The sequence below is a fragment of the Bidens hawaiensis genome, unplaced genomic scaffold, assembly GCF_021521415.1.
Source record: "Bidens hawaiensis isolate Kalapana, Puna unplaced genomic scaffold, B.hawaiensis_p1.1 tig00003141_1, whole genome shotgun sequence".
NCBI lineage: Eukaryota > Viridiplantae > Streptophyta > Magnoliopsida > Asterales > Asteraceae > Bidens > Bidens hawaiensis.
In genome coordinates, this window is record NW_027491170.1 from 1,463,692 (window position 1) to 1,484,171 (window position 20,480).

The 20,480-nt window shown below is 41.2% G+C and overlaps 1 protein-coding gene across 2 annotated transcripts; it reads left to right on the top strand.

The window, feature by feature from the left end:
• Window positions 1–1,031: 1,031 nt before the first annotated feature.
• LOC143622482 (protein CONTINUOUS VASCULAR RING 1-like) lies at window positions 1,032–18,003 on the top strand. 2 transcript variants are annotated; one of them, XM_077093615.1, is made up of 8 exons: window positions 1,070–1,185; window positions 2,890–2,911; window positions 3,651–3,703; window positions 4,377–4,486; window positions 4,764–4,931; window positions 5,641–5,738; window positions 5,952–6,078; window positions 17,640–18,003. In XM_077093615.1, the coding sequence occupies exons 1-8, from the start codon at window positions 1,076–1,078 to the stop codon at window positions 17,732–17,734; spliced, it is 783 nt and encodes a 260-aa protein (XP_076949730.1). In that variant the 5' UTR covers window positions 1,070–1,075; the 3' UTR covers window positions 17,735–18,003. The 2 variants fall into 2 exon arrangements, with proteins under 2 accessions (XP_076949729.1, XP_076949730.1); XM_077093614.1 differs by lacking the exon at window positions 2,890–2,911 and having other exon boundaries at window positions 1,032–1,207.
• The last annotated feature ends 2,477 nt before the right edge of the window (window positions 18,004–20,480 follow it).

Genomic DNA, 20,480 nt, shown 5'->3' on the forward strand with positions numbered 1-20,480 from the left:
AGGATAAGCAATGCGCATAAATTCAAATCAGACGTGGGACCCGGTTGCTTACCTGGAGAGTTTGCTAAGGGCATGAAACTTAGTAGGCCAAAACATACCACACCAAACGCCATACGAATCACACCTATAAGCTCTCGAGGTGACGATGCCCTCTATGTGGAAGGAATATGGTTACACTTCTAAGGATGTAACACAAGTCATTGTGGTTCATGCGACGCGTGATTCCGACTATCAATGTTTTACAATGTGTTTTAACTAGAAGTATGTCAAGTCGTGGTGATACACGAATACCCAACTTTAATTTCGGTTCGATTTGATTACACATTTCTTTGATTTTTGGAATATAAGAGTCCATAGTGGTTCATGACAACGCTTATTATTATTTTTATGATTTTAAAAACTTTAACAAGGATTTTTATACCATACCCTATTCCAAGTTTCAGGATTTTCGTTGTCATTGTTCGCGGAATGGCTTCCCAATACGTTAAGCGTCGCTCTTCTGGAATCTCTAGCTGCAAGATGACTTCTCAGATCACTAAGCGACTAACTGCGGTCCTTCCTGATATATGATCACCCAAATTCATCGAAACCTCGTTACTAGCATCAACCCAATTCCGTCCGAGCCTAAAGCTCCTTTTTGTCCGTTTAAAAACTTCACCGCTGCCAAACCCCCAGGGTTTGACGGGACTCAAGGTGCCACCGCACTACTTCAGTGGTACGAGAAAATGGAAAGCATATACCTCCACATTGAATGTCCTGATGAAAAGAGAACCCGTTTTGCTTCAAGTGTATTTAAAAAAAGAGCACTTACCAGGTGGGTTAAGGAAAAATTAACCCGAGGTGCCAAAATTTCATAAACATCCTTATACCAAACTTAATGTTATTTATATCGGTAATAACTAATATCAAGTTTTTAAGAAATCCGAAATCCAAACTTTTTTATCCATACCTTTCTATCTTTGAATCTTCCGTCCCTATCGTTAACACACACTGTTTTTATAATAATAATAATATTATTATTATTATTATTCATTTTTTTCAATTCAAAGTCTAAAGAGAGAGAGAGAGTATAGCCATGGGCGACGCAATATCTCCGGCGAGCCGAGATCGTGAGCTGCTGATTCCCGTCGCCAACACCGCCGCAGATGACGGCGGCGCGTCATCCAAACCTTCGCCGTCTTCCACGTCATCTTCCGCCGGCCGTGAGGTATAATAATAATAATAATTTGCTCGATTTGAGTGTTTAATTAGGGCTTTAGGTCAACCTGTGTTAGTTAGTTAGTTAGTTAGACTTTGTATTTAGATTGTAGTGTTTGCTTAGGGTTTTACTTTTATGTGTTGCTGATGGATTCAGTTGGAACAAATTTACTGAATATATAGATTTTCATTTTTTATGTTTTATTTGAAGGAGTTTATGTGATTAATAAATATGTAACTCAAGTATTTTAGCTCAAATGCATAATAATCATTTAATTATTTCATCTTCTGCTGGCCATGAGGTATAATTTGTTGATTTGATTGTTTAATTTTGTGTTTTGGATGTTGGAGCTGATTGATGTTTAATTAGGGATTTAGGTTAACATGGTTTAGTTTATTTTGATTTTGTGTTTAGATTGTAGTGGTTGTTTTTGATAGGTTTGTTAAGTGTGACATGATTTGTTTTTATAGAGAGTGAATCGAAACCTTGAGCTCATCCTGTGAAACAGAAACAGAAACAAAAACTTTACGGTTCGGTTTTGGTTTTGCGTGTAATATAAAGTGAAAAACTGAACCGAACAGAATATATAGATTTTCATTTTTAATTTTTTTTTTATTTGAAGTAATTTTATAAATATGTAACTCTTGTTTTTTTAACTCAAATGTAGAATAGTGAGTTAATTATTAACTAACAAAATAATTTTCAAGCTCAAAAGGCAAAACCGAAAGTCATCGAAACCTTTGCCACCTTCTAGTTCATTGTCTGCTGGCCGTGAGGTATAATTTGTTCAATTCGATTGTTTAAATAGTTTGTGTTTTAGATGTTGGAGCTGATTAATTGTTAATTAGGGTTTTATGAACTTGTTTTTAGTTAATTAGACTTTGTATTTTGATTGCAGTGTTTGTTTTTGATAGTTTTGATAGTGTAATAGGATTTAGTACTGGTTAGGGTTTTATAGAGAGTGAATTGAAACCTGAAACAAAAACTTACGGTTCGGTTTTGGTTTTGAATGTATTAAAAAATGAAAGAACTGAACCGGACACAATATATAGATTTTTTACTTTTTATATTTTATTTGAAGTAAATTATGAGTTTAAAAAATATGTGACTCAATTATTTTAGCTCAAATGTATAATAAACAGTTAGTTATTTCATCTTCTGCTGGCCCTGAGGTATTATTTGTTCGGTTTGAGTGTTTAATTTGTGATTTTGGATGTTGTTGAAGCTTACTAATTGTTAATTAGGGCCTTAAGTGAACCTTCTTTAGTTAAGTAGACTTTGTATTTAGATATGTTTGTTAGTGTGACATGATTTGGTACTGGTTAGGGTTTTATAGAGAGTGAATTGAAACATTGAGTTTGTACTGCAAAACTAAAACCGACGGTTTAGTTTTATGTTTTGTAAAACTTACAGTTTGGTTTCGGTTTCAATTATTTATTTTATATACCGAAGCGAACCGAATATGTAGATGTTCATTTTTTTAAATTTTATAACTTTTAGTTGAAGAAGTTTATGAATTCAATAAATACGTAACTTGGATATTTTAGCTCAAATGTGTAATAATCAGTTAATTATTAATTAAACAAAATAATTTGGGCCAGAAATATTTTCCGGCCCAAAATGTTTAAGTTCAAAAGGCAAAACCAAAAGTACCGAAACTGAAAGTCATCCAAACCTTCACTGTCTTCCAGTTCATCTTCTGCCAGCCATGAGGTATAATTTGTTTAGATTTAATTGTTTAATTCGTGTTTTGGTTGTTAGAGCTGATTGATTGTTGATTAGGGCTTAAGGTCAACCTGTTTCAGTTGGTTGACTTTGTGTTTAGATTGTAGTGTTTGTTTTTGATAGGTTTATTAGTGTAACATGATTTTGTACTGGTTAGGGGTTTGTAAAGAGGTCATAAGTGTTGTTGATAGATTCAGTTGGAACAAATTTTCTTTGAATTAAGTGTTAATGATTGATAGTTATTTGATATTGTAGAGAAATTGTCACATTGAAGTTGTGACATGACAGTTAATGGCAGTTTATAGTATCGGACTTGTAATAGGGATACTTATTTTTCTTTGCATATATTATCTCATGAGCTACATAATAACGATCCTAGGAAAAAATTGTAAATAAATTGTTTGATTGTTAGTAGGGCTGCCATAACAAGTCAGACACGAACATGGCACAATAACTGATTGTGTCATTTTTTCCAAACACGAACATTTTCTAGAAACAGGTTGCACGACACAAACCATTTAGGGACTTGTTTAGAGACACAATAAATATCACATATTTAGTGAACCAGAAGTTTCGAAATGTTCATGAAAGTATTAACTAATACATAATTCTCAACATCTTTTTAGTATTATACGGCTATCAGTGTGTGTGTGATTATCTATTATTTATGTATTTAAGTATAAATTTATGTGGACAAACTTTATCGTTTCTTTTTATTTTCATGTAGACTTTCTCCAAGGTTATCAGGAGTTGGGCTTCTAAAAAGTTCATGACCGGATGGTATGCGCGTTTCTCTTTCTTAATCTCTTACTTTATTTGTAAATTGTAACCTAGATTCTTAGTTTCAGTTGAAATGATATTTTTATATTCTTGTTATATGGTTAACCTAGTTTTTAGAAGATTCCAGAAACCACACTCGATGATGTGAAACTTTGCCCTGTTAAGAATTAGTTCAACTAACAAACCATCGTAACAAATTTTGGCTTGTCCCAGTTAGCTGCTCCTTTTGTGTATCTTTGGATATTAGGAATCAAGTGCTGAATTGGTCCAAAGTTATGGTGCTCTTGGTGACTAATACTTTCGAATTAAGTTAAAACAGAGATTCTTACAAGTTTATTAGTTGGATTTAGTTGATGATTATTGTGGTTGAAGTTAATGATATGTTAGCCTTTTATATATTTGTTAATATATGGCTTTGGATGGTGTTTTCTTTCACCTATTTCTCTATACAACTAGTTTTTCACAGTACTTTGTGAATTGTACACACAAATACAAGTGTTCAGTATACAAAATAAAATTTCTATTTTTGAAAGCGAGTTTATGTATTTAGCTAACGATTTCATACGTGTAGTCATCTTTCCACTTAATCTTACTGACTGACACTTATATTAAGTATTATTTCATATTCAATTCAATTTTGATATGTTTAGCTTGATTTTGGTCTTTTTTGCAGTGTCATCCTATTGCCAATAGCTATTACCTTCTACATAACATGGTGGTTTATACATTTTGTGGATGGATTTTTCTCTCCAATATATGTTCAACTTGGCATAGATATATTTGGTGAGCACATGCCTGTATTGTTTTCCTATTTTTATAGCTTCTTAGTTCTTCAAACGTTTCATCAATCTACTTGAACATTTCCTCTAGTTGACTGATTTTGTTATTTAGAAGACAATAACATACGCAAAATACCTGAGTTGTACTCTAAATCAAGTTTATTATTAGTAATATTGTCTTTTCTCTTTCAAGACTGATCTTTACGAATAGTTCTTTAATTCTTTTTGTAGTTTTGAAGCGATTTGAGTGTGTATTTTTTATCCATTTGATTTTTTTGCAGGTGTTGGATTTATAACTTCCATCATGTTCATATTTTTGGTTGGGGTATTTATGTCATCTTGGTTGGGTGCATCTGTACTGAGCCTTGGGGAATGGTTTATTAAACGAATGCCATTCGTTCGTCATATCTATAATGCCTCCAAACAAATTAGTGCTGCCATATCTCCAGGTTTGTTTTTGTTATTTGAAACTCAAAAAATGCCCTTGATGAGCCGATAAAATATGTTATTCACTACGTTTTACATAACATTATAAGGGCACAGTAAGCGGATACCTACTTGGGTGACCCTGCATACATTTTCGGCTATTGGTTTTCTTGTGATCATTTGGTAAACCAACATAGGCGTGAAATGAACCAAACGTTCAGTGTAAAGTTCCTGAACCTTCGGCAGGGAGTTCCTTTATGTTCGTTTATTAAGTAAAGGAACAAACATGAACACGTGTCTTGTTTGTTCTTTTATGTTTGTAAACACGTTCATTTATGTTCGTGAACATATTCATTTATAATTTATTGACCCATTCAGTTAATAATTTTTTTGTTCGTTAACAAGTTAATAATTTTTTGGCCCCTTGTTATTCACAATATTTATAAATGGTTTTATCTCAGATCGTTCATCTATGTTCAGTTATGTTTGTTTGTTTATGTTCGTGAACCATTCATTTATACTATTAACGGACAATCATAAACGAACACGATCTTGTTCGTTTTCTTAATGAACGGACACGAACAAGAAAGCCCCGTGCGTTTAGTTGTTTGTGTTAGATTGTTTGTTAAGTTAAAGTTAAACGAACGAACACAGACATTGTTCATTCGGTTTTGTTTACAAGCCTCGCGCAACAGGACATGAACGGTTTTGGTTTCGGTTTCTTTATTGCAGATCAAAACACACAGGCGTTTAAGGAGGTTGCTATCATTAGGCATCCACGTATTGGTGAATACGCGTTTGGGTTTATTACTTCATCTGTCATTCTCCAGGTTAAACCTTTAAACCTAATATTGACTGAAGTTTCATTTATATTTATTTTCTGACAAAAGGTATAACTAATGAATGTTAATTATGACTGCAACAATTTATTTGTTTATTTATGTGCTATATCAATGTGAGCCATAATGTAAATGCTGATATAATACCAGCGTTTTTATTTATGCGTACATCAATTTATTTTTTTGTTTTTTTCTGGATTTCAGAATTATTCAGGGGAGGAAGAACTATATTCTGTTTATGTCCCAACGAACCATCTTTACATTGGCGATATATTCTTGGTGAATTCAAAGGATGTTATCAGACCCAACTTATCTGTTCGCGAAGGAATCGGTGAGTATGATGATTATGTCAAATGTCTACAATAACCTCTCAGTAGTGACAATCACAATATTAAAGTTAAATTTTGTTTTGGGTAGGGATATATTAAGATGTTAAATCAACATCATCCATAGATTGATTGATATGATTTTCATAAACAACATTTTTTTTTTAAATTAGTTATTAACAAACTTGTCTTAGTTAATCTTTGAATAAAAAGTGTTTTTCAATAAATTTCTAAAACCATTTTTTAGTTCGTTTTTCTTTCTGAAATCTTTAAATTTTTCTATAACTTTAACCTTTTCTAGTTACTTGTTAAAAGTAATTATGATGTTTATTAATTATTTAATAACAAAACTTCAAGTCAGTTTTCTATAACCTTTTTAATTGTTTAAATTTTAAAAACTATTAACCTTTTTAACTTATTTATTTTAAAATTTTAAACTTTTATATGTGCATTTTTTTTAACAAATATCGTGATTTTCATGTGTAAAATTTTGGCGTACTTACGAGAAAGTATGTTCATGTAGTTATTAAATTAAAACTAACAACATTACATTTGTTCTTCGTGTAAGAATAATGTTGCTACAGCAAAATTATATTATAAAAAAAAGGTTGTGATGCATTGATTAATATTAACTTGATTCTTTAGTTGAATCGTAAAGGAATATAGTATTTTTAATTAACTTACTAAAACCTGATTTTTGGTTATCAACCGAACACTATACAAAGCCTTTGTTAAATTAAAAGGTTTTGTATTGTTTTGGAGATAACTAAAAAATTGGTTTTAGTTGGTTAACTACTAGTATTACATTGCTTATCGTTCAACTAAAGAAGCATGTTGCATTATTTTACACATCATCAATTTTTATTCTTTATGTTATAATTGCTCTACAAACACTAGTTTTACACAAAGAACAACAAATGTGATTTTATAAGTGTTAATATTATAATTAAATGAACATACTTTTTCGAAGGTGTCTTAATTTTTCTCATTAAAATAACGAAACTAGTTAAAGAAAAATACACGTATTATAAAAAGTTAAAATTTTTAAAAATTAATAATTTAAAAAGTTGGTTGCAGCTTTTTAAAATAAATAGTTAAAAACCGTTATAGTTGTTTAATATACATCCATATAAAAGTCATAGTTGCAGAAAAAATTATAGATTTCGGAAACAAAAAGAAACTAATTAAAAAAGGTTAAAGTTAAAAAAACCTTCAGTAATTAAATGAATTATTTTTTTAAAACTTTGAATAAGAAAAAAACTTTTTTTAATTAATTGAAAGAAATGTTAACAAAATCACATCAATCAATAGATGGTGTTATTTAACATCTTAATGGTGTATGTATATCAGTATATCCCTATCCTAAACAAATAACACTAAGGTGAGGTAGTTAATTTTTTTTTATTATTTCTCTCTGAAGAAACACTAACCGGACCCCGGGCAGATTACGAGTAACCTGGGGGTTAGATAGATGTTTCCCACAAGGGGTTAGACCCTAAGATGGTTCTTCTGATAACCTGCAAAACAGACACCGTGAGCTCGTCACTGAGAAGGGGGGGGGGGGTTCCTCCTTGTGACCACCCTCCGGCGTGAGAATCAGACTAGATTGCTCTTTAAATATAAAAGTATATTAAGAGATTGCTAGAGCAGATATCAGGTATAATATGATAATGTAAGATTAGATGAATGTGTTCATACCATTGGGGTATTTATAGCCAAAGGTAGGTTTCCAAGGAGGTATGGCCGGCTGCACAGTGTTCCTGTTCACCAACAATAGCCTACGCACGTGTCCTGCTGGTAGTTGGTGGGTAGGCAGTGGCTGATAGTGACCAGGCCTACTGTACACTATTCCCTTTCCACCAACTGCCGGCTACGCACGTGGTATGACAGTAGTTGGTGAGTAGGCAGCGGCTAATAGTGACATACAGTGCAGGAGCATGCTGCTCGCCATACTGTAGTCAGTAAGCTGTCGTATCCCTGATCAGATCTTTTGCCCATACCTCGTCAGGTACAGTAAGAGATCCTTCAGTATACGGACTGGCTTATTTGGGCGGGAGTATTCCCCCTCCCGCCTCTGTGCGGGATTGCTCCCGGCTTTGCTCATTCCTTCAGGTGACACTGAGTGATGGAGAGCTAAGTGCCTTGTGCGTGTAGCCTTGCTGCGCGGGTGGCCTTCCCTAATGGCTTGTATCCGAGGCTGCGGGAACAGGCGGAGTCCTTCACCATTGGGAGGCATTTCCTGCGGGACCAGCTTGCGTACTGCGCGTAAGGACGTCACGTCTCTGAGCATGGTTGGTCCTGCGGATCCAGTTGGTCTCTGCGCAGACATCCCTGTTTAAGGTGAGTCCTGCGGGTCCAACTGGGCTCTGCTGGGACCTACCTCTTCAAGTCCCCCCAGTCCAATGTTCTTCTCATGCGTGTTTAATAAAGTGAGGTGAACTTTTGGACTTAAGCAGAGGGTTTTGAAAAGGGGTTTGTAAGGTTTTCCATGGGGATTCTTCCCGCGGAAGTCCTTGTCACTTGCAGAAATTCCCGAGTTTCCTGTTTGGTCTTTGGGTATGATGCGGGTAGGTCTGTAACCTCCTCGCAAGTCAGGAGCATTGAGTCCTAGTTGTGTGGATTCTCCCTGTGGTTTTGGTAGTTTTGAACATAGTGATCAATTATGTTTAAACCACCAATTCCATCCTGGAGCCTCAGACAACGTAGTTCTCGACGTTCCCGCTATGCGGGGATGTTATTTCTGTTTCCGCAAGCATTGCCCAGAAGATCCTTCTTGGTTTCAATTCCCAGCGGGTGCTAGGTATGTGAAGGGTTTTGCCTTTACACTGTACCCGCATCCGTCTTACGGTTACTTTACTTCCAAGGTATTCCTGGCGTCAATTCCCTGCGGGTGCTAGGTATGTGAAGGGTTTTGCCTTTACACTGTACCCGCACCCGTCTTATGGTTACTTGGTTGCCGAGGAATATTTGGCTTCAATTTCCTGCGGGTGCTAGGTATGTGAAGGTTTTGCCTTTACACTGTACCCGCATCCGTCTTACGGTTACTTGTTTGCCAAGGTATATTTGGCTTCAATTCCCTGCGGGTGCTAGGTATGTGAAGTGTTTTGCCTTTACACTGTACCCGCACCCGGCTTATGGTTACTTGTTTGCCAAGGTTTTTCTTGGCTTCAATTCCCTGCGGGTGCTAGGTATGTGAAGGGTTTTGCCTTAACACTGTACCCGCACCCGGCTTATGGTTACTTGTTTGCCAAGGTTTTTCTTGGCTTCAATTCCCTGCGGGTGCTAGGTATGTGAAGGGTTTTGCCTTAACACTGTACCCGCACCCGGCTTATGGTTACTTGTTTGCCAAGGTAAGGGGTATTTTCCCGCTTACTTTTTAATAATTTTAAATTTTGAATTTCGAAATTCGAAATGTTGGTGGAAAGATAGGAACAGTCCAAACCTCTGAAACGTCGTGCGACGGTTTCTTCTGACTTTGTCAGGACGTGCAGGAAGTTATGGTGACGTGACAGCACATGGTCATTCCAGTCGCTTTTTCAGGCGCGTGGGCGCGATTTTTCGGGCGCGTGGCCGCGAAATTACTGGCACACGTTCTTTTGACAGCTGTTGCCAGCTTGCTTTTTGCCACGCGTCATAGTTTCATTGCACCTTTGATTTCTCTCTCTTCCGCATTAAATTCACCGCATTAATTGCGATTACTATATAAAGGGGGAGAGGGCTCTTTGTGATTCACACTTTTCACTCTTCATCTCTTCTTCTTTAGCGATTTCTGGCAAATACTCTCCTTTTCAGGCAAGCATTTTCCCGAAATCGCTTTCTTTCTTCAATGTTTTCTCGTGAAGAGGCTGTAGCCGACGACAGGAGTACTGCTGGCGAGTGCCAGTGTGCTCTGCCCGGTGATCAGTACCGGTATGTTGTCAGGAAGTTCATGCTCGATCATCTCGAGCCTGAGTTTCCTGAATCCCACCAGACCGTGTACGATGCCCCCAGAGGCATGATCGGGGTTTATGCTGCATTTTTTGTCTATGGGAATCTTAGATTCCCATTGACAAAATTTGTTTACCGTGTCATTGAGAGGCACGGTGTTCATCTGACCGAGCTGCACCCCATGGCGATCGCCAAGATTCACCATTTTGAGTGGGTGTGCCGGATTCTGGGCATCGAGCCCCATGTGGACCGCCTGATGACCTTCTATACTTGGAGGTGCATCCAGGGGTGGTACACCCTGACAACCCGTATCAAGGGTTTGAAGATTTGCGACACCGAGCGCAGTCTTCGCGCGTGGAAGCATGAATTCTTCTATATTTCTGCCCGCGCCATCCCCCTTGCCATGAAGTTCAAAAATGGCCAAGCTATTCAGAGCCTTCACGCCCCCAATTACCAGGAGGCGGAATGGTTCTCGAAGATATCCCGGGTCCACTCTCCGGTTTACCGGTTTGCGGAGTCCGGGATGGTCATGTTGGGGATGAGCCGGGTGTGGAAGGATGCTTCCCAGGTTCCCATTCTTCTCGAATACGGTTTGAACTCTATCCCCTATGGTATGTCTTGTCTTTCTTTTTGATATGAGTTTGTCTTCTAACTGTTTCTTTTCTTTCAGAGGGGAACGATTTGGAGTCGCTCCTGCACCCGCGGGAGGCTGACAGTCCTGTGCGGATGGGTACTCGTGCCCTAGATGAGGGCGAGTTGCCCATCCTGGAGCAGACAGCGGATCGGTTTGTGGAGGTCTATCCGCTGGGTCACGAGATCCTGAGCCACCGGCGGCCAGGTAAGGCGATCTTCCACCCTCAATTCCTCAATGCTGTACCCGCTGCTGGAATTCCTGACCTGTCTTCTGCTGAGGAATCCTCAGATGCTCCTCCGTTGGTGCGGAAGAGGAAAGCTGCCGGCGGGAAAGGGAAGGAGAAGGCCTCCACAGCTGATCCGGTGGTGCTATCTGACACCGAGTCAGATAGTGAAGGGGTGGCGGGGAACCCCGGTGGTGAGAAGACTGCTCCGGAGGCTACGGCTGTTACCTCCGGAGAACCAGTGACGACGACGGTGACCGGCACCGACGGCCGGCCCATCAGGTACGCGCAGGGCTTCCCGCCGATCTTTGCCACCTTCCCGTCTGCCTGACCTGTTGGATGGATTTCCTTTAGGTTCAGGTGATGGGTTTGGCGGCTATCGGCCTGTCATTGACCCTACAGGTACGTAGGGTTCTTTTGGCCCTTATACATATTTTTTCATCTTTTCCTAACTGCTTTGTTTCTTCTGCAGTGTCGGATTCCAATGAAGTGTATGTTCCAAGATGGAACATACGCCGAGGAACAACCCTTCGCACCCCTGTGGAGTGCGTGGACTGGGCTCGCCACGCTGCTCCTCATGGTGCGTTGGGGGAAGCCATGGCTAGCTACCAGGAGGGTAGGCTAACCAATGAGCTTCGGGTTCTCCAGGCCCGGATGCAGCCCCGCGTCGAGCTGTTTTGTCGTGAAAACGACAAGTTGAAAGCAGCTCGCGCCAAGGAAGTATCTGAAACGCGGGCTCTTCGGGAGGAGAACCGACAGCTGGCCACAGCTGTCGAAGACAAGGAGAAGGCCTTCAAGGCCCTCGAGGTTGAAGTCCAGGCGCGACTCGAGGCCCGCTCCAAGGCTGCCCAAGCTGTGAATGAACAGCTTCGGCTGGCCAAGGAAACTGCGCGAAACTCAACCGAGAGGGCTGCCAAGGCTGAAGCCGTTGCTGAGCCTTTGCGTGTGGAGAACGAGGAGCTGAAAGGCAAATTAGAGGCTCTCAACGCGCTCATGATGCCTTGGCAATGGAAGATGCCAAGAAGCTCCAGGAAATTCTGGACCAGAGGGGGGTGCTTGACCGGACCGAGCGGAAGCTTAAGGGCGTCGCAGAGGCTGCCGCAAAGGACGTTCAACTTGCCAATCTTGATAAAAGCGAAGCCGAACGCGCCTGCAAAGAAGCTCAAGCTACCCTCCAATGGCTTCTTCGAGAAGCGTTGCCTCAGGTATGTTTAACTGTCTTCACGCTTTTCTTTGTAATAGAAAATGTTCTAATACTTGTATTTTTTCTTTGTAGGTTGTGCGTCGGGTCTTTTCAGAGACCTCTTACGACGATGCTATGAGCGCAGCCCTCAACGCTTCTCATGAGGATGAGGAAAAGGCCGGCTTCCTGCTTGGTCTAGGGTTTGTTGAGAAAGGCCGTCTCGCCTTCCAACTTCCCTTTGTTCGATGTAGATACCGAAGCCATTTATGACCAAGCAGTGAACCAATACGCCGCCTTCCCGCATCCAGTGGTGGAGAAGGTGGATGAAATAGCTGCTGCTGATGATGGGTTAGCTGTCCAAAAAGCTTTCCTCGAACCACCCCTCTCCTCTGACGGGGCGGGTCCAAGTGGAAGCGGCCCTGAAGCTTGATCTTGAAGATCCCTTCCCATTACTTAAGACTTGTATAGATTTTTCTTTTAGGCGGGTAGTTACCCAGCCATTCTTGTAAACTCGTTTGTGAAATATAAATCTTTTTGCGCGTAAGATTGTTATTTCCTTCTTTGGGTTCCTTGCTTTATAAACTTATATGACTTGCATACTTAGTTTAAATTAGCAATTTTCCAAGTGTTTAGAATAAGTTAACCTGTTGAACGTGGTTGATAATGGGTGTGAAGTTTTGCTTCCTCTTTCGTGATTGTGCGGGTAGACCCGTCACTTGCACTTAGTAGGATGGCAAAACTTTACCCATATCTGACCTGCGTGTAGGTTTTCCTTATCTTTTGAGGATAAGTTAACCTTTGAACGTGGTTGATAATAGGTGTGAAGTTTTGCTTCCTCTTTCGTGATTGTGCGGGTAGACCCGTCACTTGCACTTAGTAGGATGGCAAAACTTTACCCATATCTGACCTGCGTGTAGGTTTTCCTTATCTTTTGAGGATAAGTTAACCTTTGAACGTGGTTGATAATAGGTGTGAAGTTTTGCTTCCTCTTTCGTGATTGTGCGGGTAGACCCGTCACTTGCACTTAGTAGGATGGCAAAACTTTACCCATATCTGACCTGCGTGTAGGTTTTCCTTATCTTTTGAGGATAAGTTAACCTTTGAACGTGGTTGATAATAGGTGTGAAGTTTTGCTTCCTCTTTCGTGATTGTGCGGGTGGAACCGTCACTTGCACTTAGTAGGATGGCAAAACTTTACCCATATCTGACCTGCGTGTAGGTTTTCCTTATCTTTTTAAGAATTTTGAACCGTTCAACGCGCGGTTGTCAATAGGTTAGTGTTCAGTTTCCTTTCATGATTCATGCGGATAGACCGGCACTTTCATTCGATGGGATAACTGAACTTTTCCCCTTCAACTGACCTGCGTGAAGGTTTATCATGTTTTTGGGTTCGTGCGGGTAGGACCGCCTTCCCACGCAACGACTTCACGCTATGTGAACGCCGTCACTAGTGTTTCATAGTTTAACCGTTCGACGCGCGGTTGTTGATAGGTTAGTGTTCAGTTTCCTTTCATGATTCATGCGGATAGACCGGCACTTTCATTTGATGGGATAACTGAACTTTTCCCCTTCAACTGACCTGCGTGAAGGTTTATCATGCTTTTGGGTTCGTGCGGGTAGGACCACCTTCCCACGCAATGACTTTCTATGTAATTATGCGGTGAAAACAGGCATATTAGTGTTCACAAAAGTATAAATGTAAAATCATCAGCTTCGATGTTCTAAAGAGAATCATTTCCATTAGAAGTGGCTCTTGGCCTTTTCTGTACAAGTTGGAATTGATTACATGCAAACCGTGTAAATGAACTCCCTTCCATGTTGTTGGGATGGGAGTGCCATCGAGCCGATACGCACCTGGTTCGGGATCTCGTTCTTTACGCAGCATGTAGTCTCCACATTGAAGCTGGAATTTTTTGTGTTTTCCCCAGCTGGGGTTCTACACGCACCCGCCTGCTCAGCCTTTATTGCGCTACGAGGTACGCGAGCGTCCCATCTCTGACGAATGCTTCGACCATGTCTTTTACGTCTATGCATTCTTCAGTGTTGTGGCCTTTTGTCCTGTGAAAGTCACAGTATTTGCTCCGATCAGCATCGTGACGATGTCGGATTATTGGAGGCTTTGGCCACGGGAGCTCTTCAGTGGCGAATATCTCGGCGACGCTTTTGGTGAGTGGCGTCCATCTGGAGTTCCGGCGCGGCTGTACATTATCCCTTCCGCCCAATCGATGTTGCAAGCCGGATGAGGTGTAAAAGTTTACCCTTGACTGCCAAATGCCTTGCTTCCGCTTTTTATTTAGTATGGCGGTGAGGACGTTGTCTTCTCTCGTCTTCTGAGTGTAGAGGTTTGTACTCTGTGGGAGATCTCTACCCAGTTGCTTCTCCGTTTCCGCATAGCGTTTTGCTGCTGTCATGATGCCATCCCATGTGGATGGCATTCCATCTTTACCCGTTAGGGTGCGGATGAGCTCCGGGTCATGCGCTCCCTGGATGAAGGCAGCGCGAACGAGGTCTTCGCTGATATTGCCCAAACTTAGCTTCTTTGAGTTGAAGCGAGTGATGAAGTTTGGCAGAGATTCATCTTCCTCTCGTATGCATTTGAGGATTGTCCATTGCTCCTCGGTATACTTTCGTTGCTGGCTGAAGTGTTGGCTAAACTTTTGCTGGAAGTCTGCCCAGTCGTAGATGTGGTTGACCGGTAGACGATCAAACCAAGCTCTAGCAGCCCCCACCAGCGTCATTTGGAACATGTAACACCACGTGGGTTCCGTCCAATTGCTGACGGTTGCCCCCGCTATGAACCTGTTCAAATGGTCGTCTGGATCAGATATACCATCATATGTGCCTATGTTAGGCATCTGTTTGGCACTTTTTGGGGCAATTGCTTCCGCAATGTCCCTTGCAAATTTGGACGTTCCCGCATTTGCAACGTTTGGTCTGAATGTTTTGGAGAAGTCTCGTGGACTTCCACCTGTGCTTTTTGGTTTGAAGGCTTGTCCAAAATGCCTTTTCGGTTGGGGTTCCGTTTCCTTACGCTTCCCTTTTGCCCTATGGCGAGGGTTCGCGTCGGAGTCGGATTCCTCCGAGTCATCAAAGTATTTGAATTCGTCGGCCTGTTGCACGGAACGCAAGCGTTCGTCCAACTCAGCCTGGAATTCCTTTTGTCGTGCCTCCGCCCATGCCTTAACTTCATCGAGAGTTTGGCGGGGGAGTCTTCGTTTCTCAAACTGGGTATCAGTGGACCCCAGTAGGCGATCGTTTACTGCCCTTGCCCCAGCTTGAGTGACTGGGGTAGTGTTTGTAAAATTTACTTCACTTGCCCCGGCTTGGTTAACCGGGGTAGTGTTTGTAAAAACTGTGTTGCCGGTGTTCCCCCCAGTAGCTGGGGTTGTGGTTACCGGAATTTCTTTAACCATCTTTAAAGTTTGAAAAAACTGGAGAAAAATGTAGTTCTAGCTTTATGCACGGATGGCGCCAATGAAGAAACACTAACCGGACCCCGGGCAGATTACGAGTAACCTGGGGGTTGGATAGATGTTTCCCACAAGGGGTTAGACCCTAAGATGGTTCTTCTGATAACCTGCAAAACAGACACCGTGAGCTCGTCACTGAGAAGGGGGGGGGGTTCCTCCTTGTGACCACCCTCCGGCGTGAGAATCAGACTAGATTGCTCTTTAAATATAAAAGTATATTAAGAGATTGCTAGAGCAGATATCAGGTATAATATGATAATGTAAGATTAGATGAATGTGTTCATACCATTGGGGTATTTATAGCCGAAGGTAGGTTTCCAAGGAGGTATGGCCGGCTGCACAGTGTTCCTGTTCACCAACAGTAGCCTACGCACGTGTCCTGCTGGTAGTTGGTGGGTAGGCAGTGGCTGATAGTGACCAGGCCTACTGTACACTATTCCCTTTCCACCAACTGCCGGCTACGCACGTGGTATGACAGTAGTTGGTGAGTAGGCAGCGGCTAATAGTGACATACAGTGCAGGAGCATGCTGCTCGCCATACTGTAGTCAGTAAGCTGTCGTATCCCTGATCAGATCTTTTGCCCATACCTCGTCAGGTACAGTAAGAGATCCTTCAGTATACGGACTGGCTTATTTGGGCGGGAGTATTCCCCCTCCCGCCTCTGTGCGGGATTGCTCCCGGCTTTGCTCATTCCTTCAGGTGACACTGAGTGATGGAGAGCTAAGTGCCTTGTGCGTGTAGCCTTGCTGCGCGGGTGGCCTTCCCTAATGGCTTGTATCCGAGGCTGCGGGAACAGGCGGAGTCCTTCACCATTGGGAGGCATTTCCTGCGGGACCAGCTTGCGTACTGCGCGTAAGGACGTCACGTCTCTGAGCATGGTTGGTCCTGCGGATCCAGTTGGTCTCTGCGCAGACATCCCTGTTTAAGGTGAGTCCTGCGGGTCCAACTGGGCTCTGCTGGGACCTACCTCTTCACTCTCAATAATATGTTCTCTTTCAGCAATTTCATAAATCAAAATTAAATTAAGATTTACCCAATAAAAAATATGCTTATTCGGCTCTACTAGTGAAAAAGAATTGTTTGGTTATTGAACCTTGCCTTTTCTAGTTTTTATTTTTTGTTTTTTATATATATTTGAGGCAATACCAAATTTAAATTACAAGAAATTTAGTTTATGAAAACAATGTTGTAAAACTCGCTAGGCGGCCGACCCCCTTGTAGGGAGTACTCGGAGAGTACTCGGCTTGTGCTCGGACATGATAAATATAACATACAATAATTATTGGATATTATATATATGTTAAGATAAGCATAATTCACGTCAAAATAAGCATAATTCATGTAAAAGAAAAAATATAATTCAAAAAATTCACGTTTTTTTGTTATTTTTAATTTTTTACTAAAAATAAAAATATAAAAAAAAATTTAAAAAAATTAAAAATTGTGGCCGAGTTGACCTTGGAGGCCGAGTAATCCCGAGTACGCCAAATAATGGTGACCGAGTTGGGAAAAGGCGGCAAGGTTGATGTCGGGGGACCTTGGAATCGCCGATTCCAAGGCCTTGGAATCCGACTTTTACAACACTGCATGAAAATCTTAAATCGACTTATTGTAAAAGAAAGAGGTTATATTATTACTCGTAATTTATAAGCAAGTTAATTACTCTGATGGTGACGGTCCCTATGGTTTGCACATATTCCAAGTTTGGTTCATAAGTTTGAGAATTACACGTGTGCTCATTTTTGGTCCATGTAGTGTTTGAGAAATTGCAGTAAGGGTATTTTAGCCATATCACATGCACTTAACTGGAGAAACTAACATGTGTGCTCAGTTTTGGTCGATAGAGAGAAATTGCAATTCTGGTCCACGTTCTTATTAATTTTTCGTATCTTTAGCAGTAAGGGTATTTTAGTCATTTCACATGCACTTAATTTTAGAAACTAACACTCGTTCGTTCCAATAACAATCGTTGTTACACATTCGAAATAGTTGGGACTTGGGACCATACATGTAAATTTTAACCGAGCTATTAACTCTTTAAAAAAAATTCAAACCTGACCCGCACTAATTTTTAAATAACAAGCATATCGTTATACATCAACGTTTTGACATATGTTTTTTTAAGTAGAAATTGTGGTATCTGGGGGCATGTCAATGCCACAGATACTATCGACTTTGGATACAAACGTTAACGTGGACCGACCGAGAAACAACAGAAGCTGAGGAGACACGAAGAAGATCGTAGATGTAAGTCAAGTTAATTTCAGCCATCGAATCAAACGATGGTTTCTTGTTTTGAGTTTTTCCAATTATTTTTATTTTTTAGTAACAGAGTCTGATTGCATTAGTGTATATGACATAGAGAAATAGTAGTTGCTTATGTTGTTTATTTTATACGCTTGGGAATCAAATCTAATGAACCCCTGTGAATCATGTAGATAAAAAGCTAGTTTTTGCTGTTTAAAGTGGTTTTGTTTGCTTGAAAATTTTGTACCTTTTATCTATGCTATCAATAGCGGTTATCAGTCCGGCGGTAAAATAGCGGTCGAAATATCGGTCCAAATAGCGGTTCCGATATTTGCGGCGCTATTTACTGCAATTTCGCCGATATTTGGCCACCGATACATCGGAAATGTTAGGAACAAAGCGGCGCAGCGGAATCAACACACACACACAAACGATATAAACACGCGGTATAGAAAAATAAACGACACAAGAATTTTACGTGGTTCGGTCCCAGTGGGGGACCTACGTCCACGGGCTGCAACCAGGTTATTTCATTAAGCTCAAGGCACACAAGATTACAATTACAACTAGGGTATTTATAGACTAAATCTAGGGTTCCTAACTTGTTCTCCAAGTTAGGCCCAAACAAATAAGATGGGACCCATTAGGGCCGGCTAACCCTAATTAGGGCCGGCTGCCCTAATACCCTTTGTTCGAGTCTCCAACCCTAACAATCTCCCACTTGGAGGCTCGAGCAATCCTCAATCCACCATCCAAGCAAACCCTATACCTGTAACTCCAGTAATCTTAAAAAACAGAAATCTTCCAAGCCTCCAGTTCCAAGAACAAGCTAAAACTTCACGGTCAGAAGTTCTCCAAGCCTCCAGCTCCCAAGAACAAGCTATGATTTCAAATAAAAGAAGTCCTCCAAGCCTCAGTTCCCATAAACAAGCTAAGACTTCAATCTAATCCTCCTAGTTGCAGCGGCCCGCTCCTCAATTACCTGAAGAGCCAGTTGAAGTTCCATTGAGCTCCAACCCAACAGTCATCAATGACCCAGCCATGGCAAAACCCGCCATTGACTCATCCTCAATCTCAACCGGCTCCCACTGATTCGAACTACCGGCTCCAGAGACTCCCAGAGGAAACACCACTCTCCAAAACCTGCAAGTACCCAGGAGAGATTTTCCCATTCGGAATTCCGGTATTCAAAACCCAACGGTGTTTTGAACTGTACCTAGAACACGGTTCGTGCTCCCACTGTTCCAAAACCCCTGACCTAGTTTAAACCTCCGAATGCACTCAGCTACATCCCGGTGGCTCCAGGATTCACACTTGCAAAATGAATCCACTTAGCTCTACCCGATGCAGCGAGCCAAGACTTTAATACTCGGAAGTTGGTTCCCTTCTTCCAGCGATACATAAACTTGTACCTTCCCAAAGTCTTCAATAAGATTCACCAATACTTCACTACAGTAGGTAACATGAAATGAAGTATACCAGAATCTCGAACCCAAGAGTCTCACTGCCTTCACTGAGTCCCAATGCATCAACCCAGACACATTCTTAGAAGCAGAATTCATTATCTTTTGACATTGACTCTAAAGAATGTCACGAACCTCCATGCAGCTCCACGAAGTCAACTATGCCCAGCTCCCACTGTCCCTGTTATCCCAACCCATTACCAAAACCAACATTCCATGAGATTATCCCCGATCGTACTTTTCCCGGTAAACGTGTTCACCCAGCACAAGATCCCGGATCCCCTCAAATGTCGAACTGCTGATCACCACCGAACAAGAAATAATTTCATAGTTCCAGACCAGCTAACCGGCAAACGGTTATAACTAACAGCAGTAGAGCTTTACCGAAAGCAAAACGGTACCAAGGATTCCGCGATTGTACACCCGATCAGCTAATCCTAACCGAATAAACCTTTCAACCTGACTTCCCTTTTTTTTTTCACTTATGTCGTCACCAGCACACCAGAATCAGAATACTTAAAACCCAAAGCATTCCAACCTGCTAGTTCCATTTTCACCTGTTTTATCCCACAGTACCACATCCAAGTTCCTTTGACAAAACCAACCAACCGAAATCCAAACCGGTCAAACCTTCGATCATACCCATCCCGTCTTCAGCTATAACAATAGCAATCAGGAAACAAATCGAAACAGTGAACACATCAATGGTACGAGCCAGAACTTGACGGATGTTCCCTACCGAACATTGTCAACTGACCGATTTGCTCCTACAATAAACTTCGCAGACAAATCTAAACCCAAATATTGATTTTCACGTAACTCGGTTCTCAAACAGTTGATAATAAACAGTCAACAGAAACTAACTAAATCTCTAACCTTTATTCGACGAATCCAAGAGTTTTATAACCAAACCCTAATCGGCGGCTTCAAAGAGATTAACCTGGTACTATAAACAAAACCATTTATACCCGCGATGTCATAACCCGAAACACCTGACCCGACCTTCACCTGCAAACCCGAGTGAGACCAGCAACTCCAAGAAGTCCAAAACAGGAATTCTAATTGCAAAATCACCCGGAAAACCGTCCCAAACAGCCCTGAAAAAACAGCCCCGAACAGCCCTGTTAACCAGAAAAACGAAGATCTCTGACAATACTGTTCACCGCCGGAATCACTGTTCACGGCGGCACTGTAGCGGCGGCACTGTAGCAGCCCTTCTCAAACCAGCCTCTTCTACCTTTTTTCTCGATCGATACCCG